We start from the raw sequence: 19,131 nt of genomic DNA, 5'->3' as shown, positions 1-19,131 counted from the left end.
TTTTTTTTAATTAAGGAAAGAAAACACAATGACATTACAAATATTTTATATCCCAAGAACCATTTGTGGTGTTGGCTCAGAAGTTAACATCAGACAGACACACTAACGGACTGAGACCACACACATATGGGCAGCAGCCGCCACAACAGTGGGACATGCCTTTTGTACAAAGTTTATATATATATATATATATTTATATTTATATTTATATTTATATTTATGTACATAGACACAGAGTATAAAATCCAGTGACAAGGGCTCATGTGTGTCCAGTGAGGGGACAAGAGTGGCTTTAACAGCTGGGCTGAGCCCAGTCTCCAGAGGCCCAGGGAAGTGGTGGAGAGAAGCAGTCTCCCCTCCATACTCCCACCCTGGGCCAAAGGAAAAGACAACTACACAAAGCTGGATGGTACCAGAAAGGTACCCTATCTTTCATTAAATTCCTGAATGCCCCAAAGACATCCAAAATGGCTGGCAGATTATTCCCGCACCTCCCAGCAAGATCCTGAGCCCACAGAAGCAGTTCTTGTCCCAAGGTGAGGTCTAAGGCAGGCTTCCCAACGCACACGTCCGCACTACCTTCCAGGGCCCTGTAGCAGCACGGTTCAACCCCTCACACTCCAAAGTCCTCACAAACCAGAGGTTTCAGGGGATTTCTGTGACAGATTGCAGGATAAAGGTACAGAAGGAGAGCAGTTAGTTTCTTCAGTTAATGCCCTATGGCCTTCCCAAAGGGGTAGGAATCGAAGAATCAGTAAGAGGTGGTTGGGAAGGACAATGAAGGTCATCCCAGGAGATGATGAACACAGAGAAACAGATGTTCGATGCAAATGAAGATGCTGTTCTCTTCGATCAGCAGCTTTGATCAGCAGAGTCTATTCCCACCAGGGCTGTGGTGGGTAGGAGCCCTTCTTGGTGTCTAAGGGGGGCCCCAGTTCCCCCACCGTCAGTGTTCATGCCCTCAGAATGGCTTGGTCCACAAAACGGAGAGAAGGGGCCATGGAAGGGTAGATGTGGAGCAGGGAGTGGCAGGACCCAGAGGCACAGGGAGGCAGTGGACCGAGCCACTAATTTACCTGTGGCAAGGAGAAGATGTAAATAGGAAGCTGAAGGAAAGAAAATAACTATAAACACCGATGCGAGTTGGGCCTTGTGACTCACATGGTTTGGGGGGTAAAGAGGCTGGAAAGCTGGAAGCACTGGGAGGCGATTGCCTGGGAGGCGAGGTTCAGGGCCGGACTCAGAGCTGGAACAGAGAGGCACGGAGAGTTAGCAGAGTATTCCTGCCTTCCAGGCCTAACCCTTCTCTCCCTTCCCCAAGTTCAAGTCTACCAGTCAGGGCCGCTGGGTTCAGGGCGCCCAGGGGAACTGCTCCATTCAATTGCAGGGCAGCAGCTTGAGCAGCAGCAGCTTGGGCCACAGCAGCAGCAGCAGCAGTGGTGGTTGGCAGCTGGATTCCAGAGCCTCAGAGGGAAAGAAGAGATGGGGTTAAGTCCTAACCCCCAATGTAAAACTCAACCCCATGTTCTTCACTCCACAAAGAAACCTACCTTCTGCCAACTTGGCCATGAACTGCAAATGTCCACCCGCTGATCCCAGGTCTAGCTCCTGGTCTCCATCAGGAAAAGTGATATCTGTGCCACCATCCGGTCGCTCGGTCACGTGGCCAATCCTCATAGGTCGACCAGCAAGCTCAAAGCCATTCAACTGTTCCAAGGCCCGTCGGGCACACTCTGAGTCAGAGAACTACAAGAAATCCAGGCCGTATCAGGTACCTCCTGGCCACAGACATGCTCTCAAAGCCCCACGAACACTCCCTAGTCCTAATGTCCCAAGAAAATCGCATGCTTACTGTGGCTCAAACTTTTCTTTCCCAAGGAATGTCACCTAGGATCCCATCCTCCCAAATGGTTCTCTGAAAAGAACCCTTTCCAGCTGACTCAAGGGCCATCACTTTTCAATCTTCCAGCTCCACTAAGAACCTAACAGTGTGTTATCTGTAGGGAACCTCACCTGACTGGCTGTTTCACAAATTGGTATGTATCAGATGGAAGTAATACAGGCTGAGATCCAAGGCTCCTGAGTTTCACTTCAGCCCTCAGGACTAGTAAGTTTCAGTCCTTAGTCAAGAACTAGGAAAGGCACAGCCTCAAGAGGGCACACAGCCTGGTACTGAAAGCAAGATTGCATTCCCACTCCCACCCCACCTCTCTGGCCTACTGGCCATAGGGCCTCTAACTCTCTAGTCCCTTTCAGCAGCAGCCTGACATAATGAGGATTCCTAATCTGCTGTTTATGTGTCAAGGGTGTTGACCTAAAAGGCAGTAACACAAGGGAAGAAAGATGCCAGAGGAACCTTTCTGAATCTGAGTCACGTGTGGAGCTAAAAAAGGTACTTGCCACCGTGAACCTCACAGCTGACTTTATTTACTCTGGTATTACCTGCCCTAGGGCCTGGCACGTGGCAATGACAGTTCCTAGGCAGGTGGTGTATGTAGGTGGCTTGCTTTTACTGGATACTTCTGTGATGAGCAATTCCCATGGTAGAACATAACCTACCTCCCCTCTGCCCTGCAGGCAACTGTGGGGGTGTAGGCTGCCTGGATTGAGCCCAGAACATAGCAGCTTCTATCAGACTTTGTGGCTGGCAACCAGTCCTCAGCCTGGAGTCACATGGAAGAACCAGTTATGGGAGACAATTTTGTTGGAGTGTCAGGAAGAGGTGAGACTTGCCCACTATTAGGTGGCCTCACTATTTTCCCTACGATAGTATTTAAATATGAAAGTATTTTTCAGTGGAGAAACTGCTTCAATCAGGGTAGCAACAGAAGGAAGTATATAACTTCTTATTCCCACCTCATCATGAAAATATACCAAATCTATAACACACATCTACAATAAAGCCCATACCTGACCTCCCTCATCCCCCAACCTCAGCTGCCGCCTGGAATTATTACTATTACCCAAAGAGCAAGTTGTAGCACCAGGGAGGCTGGTTGAACTCCTGGACACCCCATACCAGTGCCACTGACAGAGTGTGGGAGCAAAGCCAAGATCTCAAGCAATGCATTCATCTCAAGGGGCAGAAGGCTAGTCCAAGCTTCAGGCAGCAGGGTTTATGGGTCATTAAGACCGTTCCTATGGGAGGAGGATGAAGCTGAGCTACAAAATCAGACAAGTGGACAAACCTAAACTAAAATTACAAGTTAAAGACTAGAGACTCACCGTAATAAAACCATAACCTTTGGAGCGGCCTGTTTCTGAGTCCTTCATCAAGACAATATTATCAATCTGCAAAATAAAGAGAAATAACAATCTTCTGGCTAAGCCACACCTTTGCTCTTTCCTACCCAGACTTTTTTTCGGCTGTGCTATGCATAGCATGCGTCACATAGGACCTTAGTTTCTCCACCAGGGATGGAATCTGTGATCTGTGCCCTGTGCAGTGGAAGCACAGAGTCTTAGCAACTGAGCCACCAGGAAAGTCCCCTATTTAGATTGTTCTAAACACCTCTATCTTTCTAACCAACCTATTATGTCTCTCCAAATCATTTTAAAAAGAGAAACAAAAGCCATTTCTTTCTAAAACACTTTTGCTGACTCATCTTACTTAATCTGGACCCCACTATTTGATTTCACAGTGCCTAATTTATCTCCTGAGCAGTAAGAATACAGAGATGGAGCCAACTTTCCCAGGAGGGACCCACATGGCCCTTATGAAACATGCAATGGGTTAACCATGATCAGACAGATGAGGAGGTACACTCACCCTCCCCACTTTTCCCAACTCCCTTCAGAGGTTCCCCTCTCTTTCTACTCACTTTGCCAAAGGGCTCCAAGATGCCCCGGAGCATGTCCTCGGTGATATTGCAGTGTAGGGAGCCCACATAAAGGCGCACTGGTCCACCACTGCCCTTCTGCAGATTATTGGCCATGGCTGCCAGGCGGTTTTTCTCAGCCTGTGGAAGGAGGAAATGATAGGTTACGCTCACACCTACCACATTCAACTCCATCTTCTCACATCCATTTCTCAGGCTGCTCACCTGTGAGGCCTGTACAATGATAGGCACTCCTAGCAGCCGCTGCCCAGTCAGCCCAATGGCCAGCGGTACAGACTGTATCTCACAGAATTCTACATAGGCAATGCCTTTAGACCGACGTGAGTTCCGATCTGAGATGATACGGACATCTCGAACCTATCCAGGGCAGAACGGAAATCCTGAGTTGGGCATAAAGGGGGATGGATAGAAGACAGGCTACCCCAAGCTAACTAAGAGGGAGAAGAGGGTTACCTTGCCAACAGCAGAGAAAAAGTCCTCCAGGTCTCGAGGCCGAATGCGGGCAGCTAACTGCATGCAGAACACCGTGCGGGCGTCCCGCTCCTCCGGACTCAGGTTGTCAACGGGCTCCCTGCAGAGCACAACTGCTGAGACCTTCCCTCCCAATACTTGGTCATCTTTCTTCAGCTGCCCTCAAGATCTACACATTCCTATGGTTTGCCTCAAACCACTTTTTATTCATAATTCACAGTCCCTGAAAAAGTGCTCATTATCAACTCACCTGACTGGGCTCTTCTCTCTGAAATGAGGACTCTTACTGTGTCCATACCTACGCCTACAGAACAGAGAACAACAAAACTGAAAACCACCTCTATTCACATTGGCCCAGTGCTGAGTCTTCCACCACGAGAAAAAAGATTACAGCATCTCATCACACATGCAAGTTCTGAGTTATCACCCCTCCAGTAACTGGGTCTCCTGCCCATCCCAACAACAGGACACAGGCACCCTTAGGCAGGGACCACGGTGCACTTGGTTTTACCCAGAATACAAAGGTGATCTTATTAGCAGAAGGTGATACCCAGCGGCAAGCGGTGGACTCCTGTAGTGCACACGATCCTCACGACGCCAGTCTCGACTTCGTGACTCACTACTATGTCGACGATCCCAGCTACGGCTGCGGTGGCGACGCTGCCGATCTCGACTTCGGCTCCGACTATTTTTCCGCCTGTGACGATCCCGGTCTCGACTACGACTATGGATAAAAAAGAATATTAAGTTCCTTAAAAAACCAACCAACCTCCTCTGGCCTTTCATATATAGCTTTCCCTGGTATCTTTCCATTTATAACTCTCAAAACCCAAGTGTCCCCAGAATGACTGACCTGCGTTTTCTCTCCCTGCTTTTACTATGGCTCCGACTCCTCTTCTTCCTGTGAGAGAGTATCAACTCTTATTACAGAGGTTTCATTCTCTCTCCCAAGGAAAGCCAATGACAGTGAGGCTAGGGTGAAACAAAAACCAGCAAAAGACCAAAATCTAGAAGACAGTATGGCAGGCGTTCATGACAATGGTATGACATCAGTTTACAAACAGCCCTGAACACTGTCAGGTATATGAAATGGCCATTTCCCCTCCATGGAACAGAACAGTATCTGGTGTTTTCAAATCAGAGATCCTCTTGTTATTTTATTCAAATGAAATACATCAAAACTAGGACTGATCCACAAGTCTACACTGGAAGATCATTACACCAAATCACCATTATTCCCATGACGCAGTGGAGCCATTACTAAAGTAGAAAGTCTTATGAACAACCACCTCTCTGTTCCAGCTGTTTCTATAATGGACAAAGCTGTTTTCCCTCCCCAAGCGGCCAACCCACTTTCCCCATGCCACACTTACTTGCTTGCCTCCCCATTCGTGCCGTTCCCATTGGTGGCACTGGTCCCATCAGTGACGCTGCTCCCATCGGTACCACAGCTACTGGTGTCAATGCTGCTGGTGCTGTTGGTCGTGTTGCTGGGACTGTCCTTTTTAGCCTCTTTCCTTTGCTGCCCATCCTAAGGGGTTCACCAGGAAAATGACACAAGGCATCAGGTGGCAGACACACAAATTCCATTGGGCAAGGAAAGAACAAAAGTGGACAAGGAAGAAAGCTCATGAAATTAAAACGCTCAATTATCTTAACAGTTTCTGAGCACGTAGATCTCCTAACAAAGAGAGTAAGAGAAGGATGGAAACTACCCAAAAAGAAGAGATGAGATTTTAATGTCAAACGTTAGTTATCCCACATGTGTTCGTTCCACTAACACCTATTTCCCAGGAGAGTGATAAATGAGTTACGTCTGAGATGTAGCAACTTTCTTCTGTGTCACTGACAGCTGTGAGCAAAGGGTTCCCATCCCAACTTTATGTTGCCCCCTCACCCCCAATTTTCGGGGCCCTTTCTGCAAGTATGGCCTTTGAGTACTGGTCTCTAGCAGTGACTACTGAAAGATTATACCTTTCATGAATAGCCACTGTACATAATAAATGAACAGGGAAAGAAAATTCCTAAAACATTGAAACTGATGAGCCACAACTGCTTTTTCTTACTAACCCAATTCCAAGAGTGAGCTAGGGAATATTACCTCCTCTTTTTTATAGGGAGCCTCCAGCATGGCCTCAATCACTATATCAAAGTCATCGGATGCCATTGTAGCAGATCTGGGGAAGATATCGATACATAAGAACCTCATTTATATTTTTTCTCCCCTTCCAGCACCCCACATTCCCTCCCCCTTTGAAGAAACAGACATCAGAATATACAGTTTTGTTTCTCGAACTCCAAAGCAAACATCTTACCAGCTGTTGTTTACCCTACATTTATTTTTGCATCTTGCAGATCTGAACTAGTTCTGCTTTGTGGCTTATAAAAGGTCAGGGTCTAGAAGAAAATCAAATGTCTAGGGAGAGACAAAATATAATATGGTCCTTCCTTTTCCTGTTAAAAGAAAATGCAGGTACTCATACTTACTATTTATAGTGGGCACTTGGCCTCCATTCTACTATTCAAAATTCTGAATAAATAATTGCTTTAAACTTAAATTGGCACATATTCCATTAAAAAGGTAAGACTACAAGAATAAAAATTAAAAGCAAGACAAAGTAATACCAGAATAATGCAGATTTGTCCTAAGCTTTTCCCCACATCCCTGACCCAAACACACAAAAATGAGGGGATTCATCATTAAGCATCTTCTGTACAACACCAACTAGAGTTTGGGTACTTCAAAAAGACTGTGATTAAGATGGCTTAACCAGTCCCACTCTGAAGCATTTCTGTCTAGACACATACAGTAGGACTTCTAGCCTACCCCAAGCTTTCATATTTAGCAATGGTCTTTCTCAAGTCTGTTTGTCACAGGTCTGTCAAATAATAAAAACAGAAGACACCAAACGAAATCAACAGGATAAATTATTCAAAGATTACTGCTCCAAAATTATCAAAATATGTAACAGATAAATCTCAAAATAATTACACTGAAAGAGGTTATCAAAAAAAAGTACATACTGTATGATGTACATTTACATAAAATTTTAGAAAATGCAAACTAACCTGTAGTGACAGAAAGCAGGTCAGTGGTTACCTAGGGATAGGAACAGGTGGGGAGGGGCCAGGATGAAAAGAGTATAAAAGAACATTTTGGAATTTGAGGGGGGCGATGGTTTCATGGATGTTAGTACATAACAAAACCCACCAAAATGTACACCTTAACATGTACAGTTTTATTCTACGTCACTGATATCTTAATAAAACTGAAAAAAAAAACTAATCTGAAGAATTTCTATGCAGAGAGGCTAATTATAATTAAAGACTTTCCATATACACAAGATATGTAAAACCAGCTTTTTAAAGCAGCTAATGCATCATCCAATCATGCTGTCTTGACTGGAGACAGAGTCCACAGCCTATTTTGATGATTTAATAAAAGTAATCATATTTATCATTTGTAGTACCTGACATTGCTGGGCACTATGCTAAACATGTTACAAAGATAAGATTCTTGGAAGCAGCCAACATTAAACTTAGTTGGACCCAAATTTAAGGCTTAAAATGGAAACCAAACCAAAATCAAATATCTAAAAACCAGTGAACTCAATCTCTTACATTTATTTAGAAATCAATGGTAACATATGCTACAGGCAATACTGGATCTAATGCACAGATGAAAAAATGGAGGTTCTGTGAACAGCCCAAAGTCACAAAGCTCAAATGGAGGAGCTGATCCTTGATCAGAAGTCTTCTGACTCTAATGTTCAGGTTACCACTCTCTCTTGTGGTTTGTAACTTAGACTTAAAAGGAAATTTCTTAAAAAAAAAAAAAAAGTACACAGCATGCCAAGATGTCTATTTTTAAATATACACTCATCTGGAGAATTAATGTCCTTATAGGTATATGAAAAGAATCAGTCTCATTAGTCACATCTTATTGTGTGGCTTATAGAGATAACCAGTTCGCAATAGTATATGCTTCAAAAAAAAAAAACACATACAGTATATGCTTCAAAATATTAGGAACCAGGCTGATTTTAATATATGCTATCTGACCTATGGTGGGGGGAAAAATGGTTCTATAAGTAAGTTTTTGATCTACAAACTGTTCAGTCATTTGACTGCCAAGTCTATACAAATTTTCTAAGTGTCATAACACTCCTCTTCGTTTTTTATAGCCTGCCTTTCTAGTTTCAAGAACTGCTCTTTGTTGAGTGCTAGTACTGTGCAAGGATAACTTAAGATATGCAACAACTTTCACATAAGTTGACAAAGGAACCCCTACGTGTGGAATAAAGTTTTCAGACCTAAGAAACAAATGAATGGATATATTTAGAAACACACATATATAAAACACTAGCACACTTTAAAACTTGGAATCTTGCTGGGTTTAGTCTATCTTTCTGCTGCTGCTGCTGCTGCTAAATCGCTTCTGTAGTGTCCGACTCTGTGCGACCCCATAGACGGCAGCCCACCAGGCTCCCCCGTCCCTGGGATTCTCCAGGCAAGAACACTAGAGTGGGCTGCCATAAAGTCCCAAACACTTGTGCGCTTTCAGGTCCGGAGTTTTCGAACTCTTTAAGTTCTAACTTATGGGTCAAAATCCATTCAATACCATACCTTAAAACATTATACTGCTTTCTTCCAACCCTGCTCCAAAAATTGCATTAGGGACCCACCATCATGATATTGCATGGACCTTGTCACAGCACAGACTAGACCCAAGGCAGCACTTAGGCCCCAAGGCAGCCGGGCCACAGGAGAGCGAAAATAATAGTCCCAATCAGACAGAATTCATTCACCAAACGCTGGAGTCCCAGGGGTGAGGGGCAGCGCCACCTCCTGGGTCTGGTCACTGAGCTGGGCACAAATATCTCCAAACTGAAGACAGCTTAATTAAGAACAAGAACAGTGAGAAAGACAAAAACATTCCCTTGTGTAACAAACCAACGCCACGCTTCGAAAAACGGTCCTACAAGTAAGTAACTGGCAGCATCTCTGTGAGGGCCAGCGTCCCGATGCTAAAACCTCCTATGTGGCCCCCCGTATGCTCCTCTACCACCACGGAGTATGTGGGCAGAGCCGCCAACATAGTGAACCTAAGTCTTCCACATACGGAAGACTGAGGAAGAAAGCTCAATTCCCTCATCTCTCTCTGGCGCCACTAGGGGTTGAAAACGGATCCCACGAGCTCCCTCCACAGTGTGGGACACCCTGAACGTCAGGGCTACGGGGACCAAGAGACCAGTCATTCGAATCCTTGAAACATCTTCATCGCTTAAGGATACAGCCACGAGGGTGCCGATTCCTAAAATCGTGCCAGTGACTAGTTAGGCAGCGAACAGTTCCAGGTCAAAATAAGCAAAAACTTTTTTTTTTTAATTTTCTTTTATTTTAAAAGTTTGCCTGACTCTGCTCCGGACTCCATTTTCTGCCTGTGACGTCAAGGGGAGGGGCCGCGCGGCAACGTCACGCATAGGTGACGTTGCGGGGGGAACCCGGTTTCGAGGTTTCTTACCAGTTCCGGGTCCCCGCAGCGGGGGTCCCGGTTCCCCCTGTTCCTTTGGGTGTGGCGGGGTACACGAAACACCGCTATCTTCCAGAGACTCGGCAGTAAAAGCAGTACTAGAGCCGGAGCCGCTCCTCTTCCCGCAAAATGGCGGCAGCCCCACTGTCTTCCAGAACCTTCCCCAATCTGCGCAGGCGCCGAGACATTCGGCCGCTGGAATTTATCTCACTGGTTTCGCGGCAACAGTCCAAAGTACAGATTTTCATTGGCTAAAATCCTAAGTGTGGGTGGAGCCAAACTCAAAGGTCTCTTAGCAACAGTCAAGTTCCCATTGATTGGTTAACCTTGACGAGACTCAAGGAAAGCAGAAATGTCCTTAGGTACCCGCCTATTGCTCTCATTGGTTTCACGATTTGCGGAAGGCGGGGAAAGCGGTGAGGGAACTGAGACAGAACCCTCCTTTCCAGCTCCCAGCACAGTGGTAGTCTGGGCCAACACCGCGAGGTAATGAGGTGCAGTTGAGGTCCTTGCCCATCCTTACTGATTTGCCAAGGAGCTCAAGTCGGGCTTATCCAGAACAGCATTGTGTAGAGCAACTGCAGTTACTTCCCTAGGGGAGGGGTGTTGAGCTCCACATCCCCCGTTCCCAACCGCTGCCTCCTGCCCTCAGTGCTTGAACCTCAAGTCTGTGACAGGTTTATCTTCTTCCACATCTCACATACTTTTCAGTTGAAATCAGTGTCCCCTACAGCTCCCACTGCAAGGGTAAACTTCAGGCAGTGTCTCAGGTGACTGGGTGCAGCTGTACTCAGCCGTCTATCTGACGTCCACCCTCACATTCCAGGAACCTCCAGAACTCCCAGATACTTCAACTGCCTAATATAGCTGCCAAAAACGTAGCTGATTAAAACATGGGAGATGGCCATGAACTCACAGGAACCGTTTGAGTACTGATTTGAATATTAACTTTTTATCATTATACCAATTCCTTTTCTGTAAAAATGTAAATTTGAACTAGATTACCTCTTAGGACTTCAAACTCTAATCCTGTGTTTTTATCCAAACAAAATAAATGGCTTCTTGCTGGAGAAGTGTGGATGACTTCCAGTTAACACTCCCAAGAGGTAACAGAGGAGCTGGTAGTGCAGCAGCTCAGGAAGGTGGAAGGGAAGCTGGCTTCACTCACTACCCCATCTCTCTCCGTGGCAGCAAACTCCATGCCTCCTCCCCAGAAAAGAACCTAATCAGGTCCTAAAGGACAAGACCTCTCTGTAGCTGGTCAGAAAGGCTTGTACCTGGGAGTCCAAGAGTCATCACTAAGCTTCTTAGATAGGAAATAAACCTAGGCCCCTTCAAGTATTGGATAAGAGCATAGATCTGAATATGTGTAAGTAATAGTTGAAGAAGTAGAGGCAGGGGGCAGCAGAGTTGGAGCAGGAAAGACCATAACCTCATTTTATTTGTATTTCCTCCTTACACAAAACCATCAAAATAGGAACAGAGATGGACAGGGAAGAGGGCTGAAAATTTGTTCAATACACATGTTCTCAGAGCTATCCCAGGGAGCCTTTGAGGCTGAATGCCTGTTGGAGTAGCCACAGATCCAACATGAATTCCTCATGCTCAGGCCTGAAGTCTTCACAGATTGGTGGCGTGAGCCCCACAATTCTCCTTTGCCATCTTGACGTAAGGTAGGAAAGCAGACTGAAATGTTCCTCTCTGATGGGCACAGCGAATCAGAGCCCATGGTGTACTGCACCTTCTGTGCTACAGGAACAGAATCTGCAGCTGCTTCCAAGGCTTCCAGACACTTGCAGGCAGGGCTAGAGGCCAATGGTGTAAGAGCGGCCTGTGGGGTTGTGAATAGCAGAGCAGACCGGTGCCGTCACAGCCCACTCATACCACACCTTCTTAGAGTTGCTGCATCGCCAGAAACGCACACAGATGGTCTGGCCTTCACGCACCGTAATGGGCTGCTATAAGAAGAAAGATAGGGAGGTTCAGGGTGGAGCTAATGAATTTTATGTGGCAAGGTACTAAGTTAAGTGTGGAGATAATGATGAAACGTAACATTCCAACCCTCATGAGGTTTGAAATCTATCAGAACAAATAATCAGAACTGAACAATCTGACACTGAACAAATAATCAAAAGTAGGATGAATGCTGTGAACAGGGACAGTACCTATGAAAAGTAATGCTAACCTAGTCTATGAGGTCAGGGAAAATTATCTGACAATAAGAATGTCTAATAAGACCTGGAAGATAAAGTCACCTGGGTCAGAAAATGAGCCAAGAACTTTATAGGCAGAGGACAAAGGTGTGAAAAACCCTGAGGCAGGAAAGAACATGGGGTATTAGAGGAACCAAAAGAAGGTCCAAGGACTGAGCAATGTAAACAAAGGACAGCAGCTGCAAAGGCAGGTGAAAACTAGATCACACCAAGTCTAAGGAAGATTTAAGACTTTATCCTGGGACTTCTCTGGCGGTCCAGTGGTTAAGACTCTGCACTTCCACTGTGTGGAGCGTGGGTTCAATCCCTGGTCAGGGAACTAAGATCCCACATGCTATGTGCCAAAACAAACTTTATCCTAAGGGAACTGGAAAGATATTGAAGGGTTTTAAAAGCAGGAGAGAGAGACAGGATCATATTTGTGCTTTTAAAAGAAGACTCTTGCTCCAGGTACAGAATGGACAGAAGAACAGCCTAAGTAGATGTGGGAAGCCAGGTGGAAGGCCACTGCAAATATCCCAACATCTACAACTGCACGTGAGAGCAGCAGAACAAGGGTCACAGCCAAGCGTTATCCTGGGAGGAGGAAAGGGGCAAAACATCAATGCTATAAGTTACTTTTTAACCCAAGGAGCCTTAAGGTGAAACCTACCTTAATGGGGAAGAGGATGGGAAACCATGAAAACATCCCAGGAGAGTGAGTCTCTGGACGGATACCTAAGTGGACAAAATAATGATAAAAATTGAGAATAACTGATTGCTGTACACCTGAAACTAACACAACATTGTTTTAACTATATTCCAATAAAAATTAACAACAACAACAAAACAAGGTCTCCGTGACACTGTTTTTTGCCTAGGTTGAGGACAGTCTCATCTGTAAACATGGAAACAAGTCATCAAAGATCTCCATTCACTGATTGCTCAGTTCCTTGTGACTCCAAATGCAACATGTATTAAATACATAAGCTGCCCAGGTAGCATACTCTTAAACCCCCATCCACTGCCCCAGACACTCACTCAGAGTGATGTCCTGATAAAGCACAGTCTCAAAGTAGCCTGCAAAACCATGCAGCACTGTGTTCACCTCCACAGGAAACTCCAAGGTACAGTAGCGATTGTTGTCAATCATAGGATCTGTCAGGGAAGAGCTGTGTGGGTGATGAGGAACCAGAAACCGTAGACAGCTTGGTAAAGCATAAGCAGGAACCAGGAAAGGAAGCCTAGATAAGAGGCCAGATAGACCCAGGACAGCAAGGGAAGAAACCAGGGAGGTGAGCTCCCCATTCAGTCAGAGGACAGCCATGCAGGAACCCACCTCTGTTAGGATGGCTGAAGGTAAAACAGGGCTGGGGTGCAGACAGCTGGTGGAAATTGTGCAGTCGTACCACATAAGGCATCTCAAACTGGGCCTGTCCCAAAACAGAGAAAATGATATCTGAAGAAGACAGGTGAGCACTACCTAATTCCTCAGGGAATACAGCCCAAGCTCTAACGACACGGACAAAGATAAAAACGTAGTTTCACTTCAGTTACTTTCCCACATCCCCAACTCCTTCATCTCTTCATCTCCTCCAGTGGAAGAAAACAGTTATGCTGACAGAGAAAAAGAAAAGCATTAAAGAGAGAAGAGACCGCCAGAAGAGAGTGGCTCTTTACCTCAGGGTCACGGTCCTTTTCCCGACAGGCTCGGACCTCATTGTATAGCTTGGAGGAGGAGATGGGAGCTAGAAAGGAGGTGTACTCCCCAGGAATGCTCACGCCATCATCTGCAGAGCAGAAGGGGCACATTACTTCCCAGCAGATGGAAATGGTGCATCTGTACTGAAGGCCCAGACCTCCCACATCAAAAAAGACCAGGCAGCTCCATGTTGTCACATTCCCAGGCCACCCTGCCCCCTGCTCATGCCCTAAAGCATTCTACTTCCAGGTTAATTTAGAGTCACATAAGAGTAAAACTGGAAGGAACCCAAAGTATTCTAATCTAATGGTCCTTAACTTTCTTTCCTTTGAGCTAGTGATGAAAGCTAAATCCAAGGTACATGTCATGGCAGTTCAGGGAGTCCACAGATCTCAGACTAAGAATCTCTGCTCTGGGGGCTTTCCTGGTGGCTCAGTGGTAAAGAGTCCATCTGCCAATGCAGAAGACATGGGTTCGATCCCTGATCTGGAAAGAACCCACATGCAGAGGAGGAACTAAGCCTATGTACCACAACTACTGAGCCCACGCGCCCCAGAGCCTGTGCACTGCAGCAGGAGAAGCCACTGCAATGAGAAGCCCATGCACGGCAACTAGAGAGTAGCCCCCGCTCTCCCCAACTAGAGAAAAGTCCATGCAGCAACGGAGACCCAGCACAGCCATAAATGACTAAATAAATATTTTTTAAGTTTCTGCTCTGGTCCACTCCCCTCATTTTACAGATGTGAACACCCACACCCGAGGTTCAGGGAGATTGTGTCACTTGCTAAGGGCACTGACTCAAGTCAGCCCTGCCTCCCCTAAACTCTGTAACCTCTTCTAAGCTGCTGCCACACCCACCCCTGCCCAACCCAGGAGCCTTCCCAGTTGATAATCCAATCCCCTTATTCAGTACACCCCAGCCTGGAGGCACCTTTTAGGAAGTGCTGGGCTCCATCCAGGCACTCAGGTGACAGTTCATTGTCAGCAAAGGACCCCAGAAGCTCACTGACAATGATATCTGCTTTCTCTGGAGCCACCCACTCCCGCATGTCCGATGAGACTACTGTCACCTGGCTTCCCCATTCTTCAAATTGCCAGTTCTCCAACCTGAAACAGATGAAACGAGTCATGAGGAGAAAGAAATACTGGCACTGGGGCCAAACTTCCCAGCATCAAGGTTGCCACTCACGTCACCACAGCATTTGGGTTCTTCTCCACAGCGTACAATTTTATCCGCCGGTCAGCCTGCTTGGCGGCCCGCAGGGAAGCATTCACCAGGGGCCCCCGGCCTGCTCCCAGCACCATCAGCACTCTAAGAAACAGAGGGAGCAGTCAAGCTGACTGTACATGTAGAGAGGCAGGCATGCACATCTCTGGGAATCAGGCAGAGAGCACTCACTGGATGTTGGTGTCCTTCTCTTCCTCTGGCACTCGATCTAACAGACATTTATAGATGGCCTGGGGGGCAGGAGGGAAGACCCTGTGGCTGTAATGCCATCTTCACCCAGGTCATCCCAGCCCTTTGCCTGATACTGAGACCCATACTGTACCTGCTGGTACTGAGAGTATTTGATGGGGTCCTTTTCGAACACTTCGTATGTCTGAGATTCCAGGTTATCCATCAGTGGCTGATGAATGAGAGGAAAAAGACAGAGTAAGTTAGCCACTTTTTGGCAAGGACAGTGCACCAGAATACCAAAACCTTCCCACTGTCCCCTGAGCTCCAGTGAGATTTTATGGTACCTGCTCTCAAGATACATTTCCTCCCCCCACCCCCATCCTCTTAGTGGACACCAGACCCACCTGGAGTGGGGACTGCAGGTAATCTTCATAGCCCTTGGCAAAGAGTTCGTAGGCATTGGGTGGAGGTCGGTTCTGGCTCAGGTATTCCAAGTATTGGAGGTAGGAGCAGAACTCCTTCTCTGAGTGGTGGTTGGTGCCTGTGATGATGAACTGTACCTCCAACTGTGAGAATAAGTAAGGCCATCAGACACAGTCCTTGAACCAAGAGGGTATTATTGAAGCTTATGGTCAAAGAGCTTCAGCATAAAATAAGGCCCAGATCACCAAATACCTCTGAATACCAACAAAAGCACCAAGAGCCCTCCTATACCACGTAAGCATCACCTGGCACAAGGGACCCCATGAATCATTGCTGGAACTTCTTAGATCAAACTTTCTGCAAAGTTCTCATGATACCCGATTCCTTTTGAAATGTTTCTGGGGCTTCTACTGCTATTTGTTCTTTTGCTCTCAAGGCCCCCAGCTTTGCTGAAATTGCGCTCCAGAAATTAGAGAGGAAGAGTCAGCCCCACAAAGGAAAAAAAAAAAAAAATCCCATCACACATGTGTGAGTAAAACAAGATTAGCTGGAACACCTTTAGAACCCTTCCACTACACACCTTGAGAAGTCGGAAGATCAGCCTCTGGTGCATCTTAGAAAGAACAGGAAATCCCTTCTTATTGGTCAGGAAAATGCTAGTGGGGAGAATGGCTGCTTTGATGGGCTCCCCAAGCCAACGATCAATGACATGATTAGATGGGAGGTCAGCACCAATTTCAAGAGCTACAAAAGGGAAAACAAAGACCTGTCGATCACATAGGCCAGAATCTTTGCGTGCTCTTTTGTGCAAGATCTGTCTCCTCCTTAAGCAAGGCAGACTAAAGCATGGAGAAAGTATGCCCCAGCAGCCAAGTATACATGAGACTCCTGATTTTTAGTCACAGGACTTCAGAGAAGGATAACGTATCCCAGGATCTTTGTGGACTTACCCACTGCAATCCTCTTGCTGTAATCACATAAGGTCCGGAAGTTGTGCCACCTGTGCAGAGTCAAAACACAGAAGTTAGTTGCTCAGTCGTGTTCAACTCTTTGTGACCCCATGGAGTGTAGCCCTCCAGGCTCCTCTGTCCATGGAATTTTCCAGACATGAATACTAGAGTGGTTTGCCAGTTCCTTCTCCAGGGGATCTTCCTGACCTAGGGATTGAACCCAGGTCTCCAGCATTGCAGGCAGACCATTTACTGTCTGAGCCACCAGGGAAGCCCATCAAATACATATGGCCCACCAATCACCACACCTCAGGGAGACCTTCCTACAGGTTCCACTCTGTACTTCCCTCCACCCCAGGTACAGCCGCAAAAGGAAACATACCACATCCATGTCTTCTCCTCTCCACTGTACTCCTCTGTGTGTGAAGTTGGTGCGTTCTCAATTATATCATCTCTCAGGTCCTCTGGTGCCACCAATGGCACCCGCATCCAGAACTGCACATGAATAATAAATAGGTTCAACACCCTATTTAGAATTGTTTTGAACCCATTAGGTCCAGAAAGCTTCCTTCAATTAAAAAGATCTTGATCCAGATTTCAAGCTAATCCCCTTATATCCTTTTCCCAAGTTGTGATTATATGCTGTCTTTTATCTCTGGAAGTTGCGGGAAATAACTGATATTCTGTACGTTTTATAATACTTTGCTTACCACTCTTATTGTGGGTAGGCAGTACTGACATTTCAATTCTCCCAAATGCACCCTTTACTGAATGGCTAGGAACAAGAAGATACTTAGCACAGCCTGACTATCATAATATGCAGCAGGAAAGGAAGCCCTCGCCATACCATGGAGGAGTGGTGGCCAGTGTGGATGTGATTGGTCAAAACTCTCGCCAAGTTTGTGTTATCTTCCTGATTTAGGGGCAGCAGGAAAGCTGGAAGACCCAAATATGCCCCAAAATTCAGCTCCTGTAACATAGCCTGGAATAGAGATTAAAAGGATAAAGTTAAGAGCTAGCAGCTCAAATAGCTTTAATTGCATTATATCAAATTTACTAAGTTACAGAGTGGAGAAAAAGTGCTCTCCCCACCCAGCTTGTTTACAGGTATTTAGAGTCAGTGAAGAGGTCAGTCTTACCGCCTCAGAGTTCCTGCGTATCTTCTCCACTTTTGAGTCTGGACGAATCCATGGAGAAAGCTTTCCCACAATTAGTGTATTCCAGTCTGCACTCCCCCACCCAAGAAAGACAAAGACTAAATAAGGTTCAGCACTTTACTCATTCAATTTCTAGTTCTTAACAGGGAATAGAGTTAGAGATGAAAGACAAAGACTTTTTCTATCACAGATACAGGAGAGCCTGACAGAACAGGGAACTAAGGCTTTTAGTAGGCAGGTAAGGAGAGAACACGAGTTATCTATATCCGTGGGGCGAACCAATATATCCAAGTCAAGAAAGGAAGAGGAGGAAGGCACTGATAAAGCATAAGTTGTTACTGCCTCTAATAATTAAGGGGCATGTGGGATGCTCCCTACCCCTTCCTGACAGCAGTAGGTCTGATCGTGTCTGGGGGCCCGGCCGACTCTTAGCAGGTTCCTGAGTGAATTCCCTCTTGAAACGCGGGTGGAACACAGGCATGCAGAGGAAATCAAACCTACAACCGCGACAGACCCAGAATCGTCATGTAAAGACAGCAGCAGTGCCCAGAGATCCAAGTAATTGGACTGGCTCTCTTGATTCTGCACAACCCTTTCAGCTGCCACCAGCGACCCGACTAGACTGCTGAATTCAGCCAACCTTGGGGCATATCACTTCCGCTGTACTGTGCCTCAATTTCTCGCCAGGACACAGCCATGGAAAAGATGAGTTAAGAGAAAAGATGAATATCCACACCACGTGGACTTTCTACTCTGCTGTCACTGGTTTTCCGAGACTGTCACATCCAGATCGGCAGCAGTACTGCCCAAGTATCCCCCCTCAAGGTTTAGCTCTCCTCTCCCTAACCTCCTATTTCTCCCAATTTCATACGGTAATCTCGCTCTCCAGGGCCCGGGAGGTCTCTACGCCCCCTTTTTGAGTTTACCTGATAACTCCTCCGACTTTGGGGTTCAGTAACCACACGCCCCCAATAAGTTTCCCGCCCTCCTCTCAAGCTCCAGGGCCCGAGGCTTCTCATCCCGAAGGACTAAATGGTTTCTCCCGCCCTGGTCTCATCCACTTCGACCCCCTCACCCCTGCCTCTCGGGGATGACTGGTCTGTCCCTCTCGGTCCCCGAGTTCGGACCCCGCATTCAGCTCGCAGAGGTCCAGGCCCTCACCCCTGCTTGGCCACAGCCCCCAGTGTGTCAGCTATTTCGGGGACGCAATTCAGGTCCCTCCCGCTGGACACGCGGCTTCCACCGGCACCACCGACCGCCATCGCCGCCATCTTTTCCCTCGCGCAATCCACGCCGAGATTCCCTGAAGCTAGCAGCCAATCACAAAGCCGGAAAAAAGCCCCCAGAAGGCGGGACGTTTCACCTTAACAACCAGAGCGTCTCCCACGGCTCTGGAGCTGGAGGAGGAGGGGTGGGGAGTGGCTCTTCTCGCCAATCCGCGGGCTGCACAGTGACGTACGTCGAG

At 46.7% G+C, this 19,131-nt stretch overlaps 2 protein-coding genes across 21 annotated transcripts in view; both read right to left on the bottom strand.

The window, feature by feature from the left end:
* Positions 1-10,016, bottom strand: part of RBM23 (RNA binding motif protein 23) — a 48,232-nt gene extending 38,216 nt beyond the window's left edge. For 3 of the 17 annotated variants that reach the window (XR_009739056.1, XR_009739055.1, XM_061430471.1), the window contains exons 1-12: positions 6,412-7,276; positions 5,684-5,841; positions 5,164-5,211; positions 4,861-5,034; positions 4,561-4,614; positions 4,293-4,410; positions 4,044-4,196; positions 3,822-3,959; positions 3,226-3,291; positions 1,551-1,746; positions 1,333-1,464; positions 1,162-1,246 (exon numbers count right to left, since the gene is read on the bottom strand). Coding sequence is in view for 15 of the 17 variants with exons in the window: in XM_061430471.1 (XP_061286455.1) it covers positions 1,162-1,246; positions 1,333-1,464; positions 1,551-1,746; positions 3,226-3,291; positions 3,822-3,959; positions 4,044-4,196; positions 4,293-4,410; positions 4,561-4,614; positions 4,861-5,034; positions 5,164-5,211; positions 5,684-5,841; positions 6,412-6,519 (1,430 nt within the window). In the remaining 2 variants the exon portion in view is untranslated. Of the gene's footprint in view, positions 1-29; positions 1,247-1,332; positions 1,465-1,550; positions 1,747-2,559; positions 2,664-3,225; positions 3,292-3,821; positions 3,960-4,043; positions 4,197-4,292; positions 4,411-4,560; positions 4,615-4,860; positions 5,035-5,163; positions 5,212-5,683; positions 5,842-6,411; positions 7,287-7,379; positions 7,411-8,936 lie in introns of those variants that run through there. The other 14 variants (XM_061430472.1, XM_061430474.1, XM_061430473.1 and 11 more) reach the window with 12 other exon arrangements.
* Positions 10,017-11,253: 1,237 nt separating this feature from the next.
* PRMT5 (protein arginine methyltransferase 5) lies at positions 11,254-19,050 on the bottom strand. 4 transcript variants are annotated; one of them, XM_061430481.1, is made up of 17 exons: positions 19,030-19,050; positions 18,045-18,163; positions 17,649-17,734; positions 17,357-17,491; positions 16,892-17,004; positions 16,510-16,559; positions 16,140-16,303; positions 15,541-15,702; positions 15,288-15,365; positions 15,137-15,195; positions 14,927-15,049; positions 14,669-14,844; positions 13,716-13,825; positions 13,375-13,468; positions 13,077-13,193; positions 12,709-12,773; positions 11,254-11,801 (listed from the first exon to the last, which is right to left on the bottom strand). In XM_061430481.1, the coding sequence occupies exons 2-17, from the start codon at positions 18,145-18,147 to the stop codon at positions 11,649-11,651; spliced, it is 1,788 nt and encodes a 595-aa protein (XP_061286465.1). In that variant the 5' UTR covers positions 18,148-18,163; positions 19,030-19,050; the 3' UTR covers positions 11,254-11,648. The 4 variants fall into 4 exon arrangements, with proteins under 4 accessions (XP_061286465.1, XP_061286463.1, XP_061286464.1 ...); XM_061430479.1 differs by lacking the exon at positions 19,030-19,050 and adding an exon at positions 18,828-18,978; XM_061430480.1 differs by lacking the exon at positions 19,030-19,050 and adding an exon at positions 18,748-18,768.
* Positions 19,051-19,131: the final 81 nt, after the last annotated feature.

This window comes from Bos javanicus, chromosome 10 (genome assembly GCF_032452875.1).
Source record: "Bos javanicus breed banteng chromosome 10, ARS-OSU_banteng_1.0, whole genome shotgun sequence".
Taxonomy (NCBI): domain Eukaryota; kingdom Metazoa; phylum Chordata; class Mammalia; order Artiodactyla; family Bovidae; genus Bos; species Bos javanicus.
The sequence above is the reverse complement of the archived record's forward strand: the minus strand, read 5'-3'. Positions and strand labels throughout refer to the sequence as shown.